The sequence below is a fragment of the Egretta garzetta genome, unplaced genomic scaffold (assembly GCF_000687185.1).
Source record: "Egretta garzetta isolate BGI_Z169 unplaced genomic scaffold, ASM68718v1 scaffold56, whole genome shotgun sequence".
Lineage (NCBI taxonomy): Eukaryota > Metazoa > Chordata > Aves > Pelecaniformes > Ardeidae > Egretta > Egretta garzetta.
This window is the reverse complement of record NW_009260182.1, coordinates 10159976-10168047: the sequence shown is the minus strand read 5'-3', so window position 1 is coordinate 10168047 and position 8072 is coordinate 10159976. Positions and strand designations below refer to the sequence as shown.

The window sequence follows — 8072 nt, the reverse complement described above, 5'->3', positions numbered from 1 at the left end:
CCTGTCCCCTGGGCATGGTGCTGTAGGGGATGGGGACCACCACCACTGGCCCCATCACAAGGTCTGGGACCATGTAGTGCAGGCAGCCCCTTGAAAATGGGTAACCTGTTTGTCACCCTGGAGGCAGGGAGGGCAAGGAGGGCCACCTCTTCGGGCCACGTGGCTGCAAGAGCAGCAGGGAGGGACACCAGCACCAGGGGAAGCAGGTCCACCTCGTCCCTGTTCCTGATGAGGGCTCAGAAGAGGCCTGTGGAGCTGAGGGGAGCGAGGATGATGGGGGCATCAGGCGGGGTGAGGATGGGTGTTGTGTCTGACGTGGTCTCTTCAGCCTCGCTCTCCACATCCTCCAAGCTCTCGCTGACAGAGGGGATGATCTGCACCACCTTCTCCTGGAAGTGCACCTGCTTGCGTGGGGCTGGTGGGGCTGCTGGTTGGGCAGGGGCTACTGGTGCCAGGTTCCTGTCCTTGCTGCCCTTCAGGATGCTCTTCATGTGGCCCAACAGTGAGCGGTGCTGCTCCCTCTGGGCCCCATGGAAGGTGTAGGTCTGCTCAGTGTCACCGGCGACGGTTGGGGCTGCCACGGTGGCCGAAGGGTCCACGTACTGGCCCACCTGGGGATGCGTCTCTTTGTGCCCTGGGCTCTTCCTCCTCTTGCTCAGCAAGAAGTAGGCCAGGGCAGTGAGCACCAGCATGGACCCTGGGGAGAAGATATGTTGGCTAAGGCAAAGCAAAGAGCTCACCAAGCAGTGCTTGGTCTAGCTAGCTCAGCACCACCTGCAACTGGCCCAGCACCCTGCACGTCCCCACCCTCTCTGGCCCCCAACAGACCATGCTCCTCTTCCACCCGCACTACTCCCCACCCCAGCATGGGCTCCTCACCAGGGATGGTGACATGCCAGACGAGGACGGGATGCAGGAAGCAAGCCACCGAGAGCAACGTGTACCCCAGGAATTTCTGGAAGCTCCCCGGGCATCTAGCTCTTTTCCAGCAGGCCTGTGTCAGGGATTCAGGCTCGTATCTGGGAAAAGAAACAGGGTTCCTGTGGGATGGGGCACCAAGCACATGACAAGAAGATTTGGACCTAACTGCCACCCATCTAGATGTGCAGATCCTCACTCTGTTTTTTCTGGAAACTGGTGTGTTGGTCAGGGAAGGCAAGCAAAGCCTGAGCCTCTCCTGTGGGGAGAAGAGGCCAGGGGCTACATCTGCCAAAGGTCAGCATCTCCTTGGTGTGTTTGCCCACTTGGCCACTAGTCAAGTGACTATTAGCTGGAGTAAGGTGTTGCCTCTAAGCTATCAGGGCTTTTGAGAAGTACAGCCTCTGAGAAGTACATAAGGATTTTCTACATTTTAACTTAAATTTCTGCACCACCTCTGGGAGGGAGCTGCAGCTCACCCTGGGAATCTGGCTCTTCCCTCAACCCCAGTCCCTTGCAGGGCTTCATACTGTGTGTTAAGAAGATGTTGCAGACCAGGGTTTGTCATGCTGATGCTCAGCAAATTATGGCCCAAGCCTGGGTTAAAACGCAGGTTTAATCGGCTGTGGCCATGGTTCCACTTACCTCCCCCCTGCCTGAGTGCACTTGCCATGGCAGTAGGGGCAGGACCTTTGGTCTGGAACTTGCAGCTCAGCTAGGTCTGGTGTTGCCTGTAAGGGGCAAGTTGCCTTAGGGAGGTCCCACCAAGGCTGGAGAAGACTGGACAGGGTCTACTCACGTGAAGCACATCTCCAGGAACAAACTGATAAAGAAGAAGCCTTCACAGACAGTAACTGCAACCCCTGAAAAACTGAAAGGTGGAGCTGTCAGGGGGGCAGGACTGGGCTTGAGTATGCTCTCCAGGTGACAGAAGGGGCAGAGAGGGCCAGGATTTACTGTCCAGCTCACAACAGAGTCTGTGTGCTGAGGTCTGAACACCCTCTGCTTGGCTAGTTTGTGGAGGAGAGCTCAAAGCCCTTCTGTCCCCGGGGGGTCAGCTTGCAGCCAGTGTCACCTCTGGCCTGCCTGAGTCTGCAGCAGCACGGATGCAGTAGCACCCCTTTCTCTAATAGAAATAGCTTACTCATCTGAAACCTAGAGATGAAGATCTGAATTCCCCAAGGCCTCGGCCACTGGTCCCTGCTGCTGTTGCAGTCTAGTCTAGTGCTACATATGCTGGAGGGGTCGAATGCATCACCTCCACCAGCTCTGACTTCAAGGGCAAAAATACTCACAGCAGATAGAAAGCCAGGCTTTTGAACTGTCCTTGCTGCAGAGTTTCTACACCCACGCCGATCAGCACTAGAAAGAGAAGGCAGGAAACATGCTGACTGCAGGGTTGGTTCCCAACTCTCCTGTGCCCCATCAGCTCCTGGGACCGATGCCCTGAGTCCCCCGGGGGCTGGTGATGCTGCTCATCCCGTGCTGTGCAGCACGTTAGGACAGCCAGCGCCCCCCAGCCGCATCCCCATCACGGCAGCCTTGGCACTGCTTGGGCTGGGAAGAGGTGCTCTGGGGATACCAGCTGGCCTTGGACAGCCTGGGGAGGTGAGCAGGGGTGTCCCGTGTCCCTCCCACCTCCTGCCATGCTGCTCCATCACGGCTATCATGGCTGCCACAGGGACTTCCCTCCCACTGCATCCATCTCTGCGCCCTCCTGGTCCGGGGACCTCTCTGCCCAGGTCCCCCCAGTGCCCCCAGGCTCTCTCCCCTGCCTTCCCTGCTTGCCCAGGCCTGCTGTGCCCAATGTGTGGCTGCAGGGCTGCAGCAGGACGGGGGAACTGTGCCAGCTGCCTTCACAAAGGGCTGTAGCCATAGCATCGACATCCTTTGCTAGCCAAACAGAAAAACATATAATGGTAGCAGGCAGATTAAAACCAGGGAATGAATGTCCCCTCGGTGCCCCAGCCAGCACAGCACACTGGGGAGTCAGTTTAAGGGGGATTAAGAGTATTAGCAAGGGTAAAATCTTCTCTGGACTGGCCATTGGGGGCCAATAGCTTTGGGGGATGGAAAATTTCCTTCAACATCCTTCAGTTCCTCACAAGAATATTTGCAAAATGGAGCAGAAATGAAGTGCCTCGCACCAGCCACAGCAAGTTGGTTGGTGTATGACCAGCCGGTCATGGTGCACGAGTGCCAGCAGCGTGGGGCTGAGCAGAGCCCATGTCTCATGGTCTAGGCAGTAACCACACTCCTGTCCATGCTTGAGGTCTCCACATCTTACCAAGCAGTCCCTGCCCATCCAATAGTGCTCAGGAGGTTCACCGCTGGTCCTGCTCAATGCACGTTGGCCAAGGCTTCATTTATCTGAGCTGCGGTTTGCCCCAGCTGGAGAGGGTACCAGGCTCCCAAAGGGGGATGCAGACCAGCGTCCATCAAGCCTGTGAAGTGGGTCCATTTCGAGGGTCTGTGCCTGAGCACACAGCTCTCCCAACCTGGCTGAGCAAAGCCCCTCTGTGGCCTCCCTGTGCCCCCTGGCACTGCTGGCCCCCACCAGCCGGGGGAGCGCTTGGGGCTCAGGCACCACCCTGCTCCGTGGAGGCTGCTTCTCTGGCCCCAAGCAGAGGCGCGGGGAAAGCGGTCTCATCAGAGGGCCGTGAAGCTGTGTCAGCTGTGTAAACCTACATGCAAAGTATTGTTCCTCACTGTCTCGTGACCGAGAAGCCTTCTTTATAATCCCTACCAGTGTGGGGTTCATTCAGTCATCCATTCATTCCCTGCGGGTGAATGCAGAATTCAACAGCTCGGCTGTTGTGCTTGAGTCTCTGCTCTGGATGGGCAGGTTTCCTAATTTTGCGCAGCTTCTGCTTTACCCACAAAGCTGTTTGGATGAAGAATCTGCAAGAAGCAAAGGGCTGTTTCCGAGGTGTTTGTTTGGACTAGTTGCTGCCTTGATTTGGATCTTATCCAAACCATGTGGCCAAAGGCACATGATTAGGAATTAAATGGTTGAAAGCATGAGAATTAAGAAATAAGTAAGGACTCTCTCCCCAGATGCAGAAATCACAAGGCCTAAAATCTCTTAACTACAGAGATGCCCCAAACACTGCAGGGAAATGCGGGGCCGCTTGATCACTCTTCACTAACTCGCCATGAGACTCTGCCGACAGCAGGGCTGTCTGATTCCCTCCCCCCCGCAACTCCCCCCGAAACCCTGTAGCCCCACCATTGCAGACAGCCATTACACTCCAGGATCCTGGGGGAAAAGGAGGTTTATGTTATGCGGATAACCTTCTGTGTTTGCCAGCAGCTTATGGAGCTGGCCAGGCCTTCTCAGAATCAATTAGGGAGGCTGGTGCACTCTCCTCTCCCTTTCATATTTCTTTTCAAACAAAACCCATGGGATTCTCTTCTGCGTGGTTTCGATTTCATGCACAAGCCTCATGCACCTCATCAGGCACTAAACACTGCATCAAGCTGCTTTCTTACTCTATTGAGACACATAGAGGAATAAAACACAGGCACCTCCCATTCTTCACTGGCCTGTTGGGAAAGTCAGATGATACTGGGAATGCATCAGCGCTATGGAAAGGCACAGAGATGGGTACTGCAGCTGCCTATGCTCTGCGACGCTCAGCAGAGAGACGACTGCACTGCCCATTTCAAGAAGAACTACAGAATGAGGTGCAGATGATGCAGAATGATGAAAAGAAAACAAGCAGGAGAGAGAGATTTTGTTCCACTAAGACACTTCCAAATTGTAAGCTACTTCCAATTTTGCTGTTCTAGCTTTAGTTTTCCCATGGCAACAAGCTCCTGTTGTCTCCCAGGAAGGTCTCTATGACTTTCCCTGGAGGTTTAAGAGAGAATATGACCAGCATAGGGCTCCCGTGGGCCCAGGGAGGATGGGGATGGAGAAAGGAAGAGATTTGCATTTGCTGGTTAAAGCAGTGTCCCAGCTCCTATCTTTTGCAGTCTCATCATGATGTGCACTTATCTACTGGGAGTTTGTATAAACTCAGAGACTCAAATCTCTGCCTGTTATTGGTCCTTTAGGGCACATTCCAGAGCACAGCTGCCAGTGTCCCTGCTGGGCTTTAGGTGTCCTTGGGGACCTGTGCTCTCTTCAGCTGACCTGTGTGCTTTCCACTTTGCCCCTAACTTGAACAAAGTGCCTCTCAGGGCTGTCTGCAGTTGATAAAGGAAATGCAAAGGCAGGCGGGCCTGCTGTGACCTACTCTGCCATGTCTGAAATGGGGAAATTCCCAGGGGTCTGACACAAGAACCACAGGCACCACCTCAAGTCACCTCTCACCAGGAACCTCTGGTTCACACATTCAGCCTTTAGCCAGATGAGGCACTTTGATCTCTGCTTTACTGATGGGGAAACCGAGGCAGAGAGGGCTGCCTGTCCTGCCCCATAGAAGCGAGTCAGCAGCAGTGCCAGGGTGAACCCCTGAGCCCTCCCTGTTAGCTGTTTCCCCATGTGCCGTCCAGAGAAGCCCCATGCGAAGAGGGTTATTCACTGTATCTCAGTCCTTCTGGGTGAGACGCCGTGCCTGAGACAGCCAGCTCAAAACACCTGCACTTGATGAGAAACCAAATGCTCAGATGTGTCACCAAGCCCAGAGGACGCTGTCCCCAGGCAGCCCCCGGCAGCAGGCGAGAGGACACAACTAGCCAGGTGGGTGAATTTATGGTGTCTGCACTGCAGCTATAACCGGAGCTGCTCCCCAAGCTTGCTCCCCAAGCCTGCTCCCCAAGGGGCCGCTGGAGGGGCAGAGCAGAACTTTGGCAGTAGCTGTGCTCTGGTGGTGGGGACCTCTCCGGCCTGCCTGGCACAGGGCACAGCACTGTGCGCAGCACGAGGAGCTCCTCCTTCATTTTCACATCCCTCAGAGCAGCCTGGCAGTTTTGTGCAGCCATGAGTATTTTGCTTTTCAGTCTCATTCACATCTTGCCTGTGCCTATGTCTGTCTAATAAGAATATAACTTAGTTTTCAATTCCATTTGTGCTTTAACTTGTTCTCTGCTGTACTGAGTACTGGCTCTTCCTTTCTTACGTCTCACTGTGCTTCCCACAGCATCTGGAAAAAGCCTAGTCAGGCACCCAGCACTCTCCCTCCCTGGGTCCCAAAGCAAAAGTGAGCAAGTTCCCTTGTCCCCCTCACAGGACGGGGCAGTGGCTGCACCTGGCCAAAGGCAGGGAGACAGCTCAGGGGTCCCGACACCCACTTGGTGCCTTTTAGTGCCAAAGAAAAAGAGAGCTTGCTCTTACCTGCTGCGGTGGAGATGCCCAGAAATCGGCAGGTGTACTCCAGGGCGCTCCAAAACACCTTGTGCCGCATGGCGAAGAGATGAAGACTGTGGTGCTGACCAGGCAGAAGCTCCTCTTCAGAGCTCCCACCTCAGGTGTAGCCCAGCAGCTCCCAGCCACGGGCAGAGCCTCCTGCGCCCAGGACCAAGTGACCTTCCCAAAGGAAAGGGCAGTGCCTGCAGGACTGGCCACCTCCACCGGGGCCTCCCAGGGGAGGGTGGTGGGAGAGCGAGCTGGCACCACAGGGAACCGGTCAGCGCTGCTTCCCGGGGCTCCCGCGGGGGCTGCGGAGACGTGGCCTTTCCCTCCTTGCTTGCCGCTTGCTCTCCTTGCTGGCCAGCGGTGATTAATGATTGGTAAGGAGGGGGTGCAGCTTTGGGAGCATTTGCACCCGGGGTGCACGGCCTTTCCTGTTCCCGAGGAGGAGGCTCTGGAAGCCCAAGCTGATTAAATGCATGTGAAGTCATTAGTGCTGTGCAGTTCCCGGCAGGTTAACCATTTGTGAGGATGGTGATGTTTGCTCTTGGTGAGAGAGCGGCACATTTTTGGCAAGCTGCGAGGGTCCAAGGGCACCCCAGCCATGCTGCCTCCTGCAGCTGAGCCCCCCGCCACGGCTGCTGCTCACTGTGCAGGCTTTGCCGGGCTCTGACTGGTACAGCTGGGGCAGCGTCTGGGCTGGTGTGCAACCAGAGGAACAAGGAGATCAGATCCATTCCCAAGGGGCCTACAGACCCAGGCTGACCATAGCAGTGGAGCTGTAGACTTCCCTTCTTGGGACCCTCAGTGAAATGTGTTTCTGTGTTCAGAGCTGTTTGAATAGCACCAGGGTTACACAAATGCCCTGGCACGTGGAGTAGGGTGCATCGGTACTCTGACCTCTTTGTGGTGGCTTGGGTAGACAGCTTGGGGGTCTTCAGCTTGATTCTGCAGGACGCACCACCTCTGGAGAGGGGCAGCCCTAGGCATGTCCTGCTCTGGACCCCCTCTGTGCTTGAACGAGGTGCATCTCACTGGGGGTCACCGATTCGATCCCCAGCTGCCGCTCTGTGGCGAAGAGGAGGTGTCAGCGGCAGCGTGGGGTCATGCTGTGACCGGCTGACCCAGTCGTGCTGACCCGACCATGGCCAGCGTCAGGCGAGTCGCTGCAGCCCCTGCCCCTCGCCATGCATGGGGTGAAGCCGGCAGCGGTGCGGGAAAGGGGCTGGGTGGATCACAGGCAGCCCTGCGGGGAGGCAGCAACCGGCCGAGCCTGTCTCCCGTCATCCCTCCTCGCCTGCCAGAGCCCACGAAGCTGAACCTGGCCAGTACGTGCTGTACTGACACGTCCTGGGGATAGAGGTCTGAGGGCACAGCAGCAACAGCTTCTTCCACAGGATCTTGGTCTGTATTTCAGACTGGGATTTTCCCAGGACAGCCAAATGCCCAAGCTCATTAAATGGGTCTCTAATTCCCCTAAATAACTGCAGAGAGTGTTTTCCTGAACACTTACAAGGTGGTGGGTGGCAGGGATTTTGCAGCAGGCAGTGCTGACAAGGTTTGGGGCACTGGAAAAGCCCACTGGAGAAGGGCTTCCAGAGCAACCTGAGGGGCAGCACTGAGTGGTGCAGACCCAAAAAGTGTCCTTGCCTTGCAGCACTGGCACATTGCCGTTGGGTGTTCCCGCTCCCTCTTGTCCTCCCGCACCACCGCGGGCATTTGAAAGAACTACGGGTTTTCCACAACTGCTGACTCAGCGGTGTGTCAAAACTTCCTTTTCGAGAGAGACGGGAAGAGGGAAATGGAGGCACGCCAGCGGGGCAGGGCCCGCGCAGGATGGGGAAGCGCCCGGCGGGCG

At 56.2% G+C, this 8072-nt stretch overlaps 1 protein-coding gene across 1 annotated transcript; it reads right to left on the bottom strand.

Moving 5' to 3' along the window:
• Positions 1 to 236: 236 nt before the first annotated feature.
• On the bottom strand, positions 237 to 6269 carry TMEM72 (transmembrane protein 72). Its single transcript, XM_009642059.1, has 5 exons — positions 6200 to 6269; positions 2214 to 2280; positions 1718 to 1789; positions 880 to 1019; positions 237 to 697 (listed from the first exon to the last, which is right to left on the bottom strand). The coding sequence occupies exons 1-5, from the start codon at positions 6267 to 6269 to the stop codon at positions 237 to 239; spliced, it is 810 nt and encodes a 269-aa protein (XP_009640354.1).
• Positions 6270 to 8072: the final 1803 nt, after the last annotated feature.

Coding starts and splice junctions, on each gene's coding strand:
- TMEM72 (XM_009642059.1), bottom strand. CDS start 6,269: ATGCGGCACAAGGTGTTTTGGAGCGCCCTGGAGTACACCTGCCGATTT. Junction 2,281..6,199: donor GGGCATCTCCACCGCAGCAG/GTAAGAGCAAGC, acceptor TTCTCTTTCTAG/TGCTGATCGGCGTGGGTGTA. Junction 1,790..2,213: donor AGCCTGGCTTTCTATCTGCT/GTGAGTATTTTT, acceptor TCCACCTTTCAG/TTTTTCAGGGGTTGCAGTTA.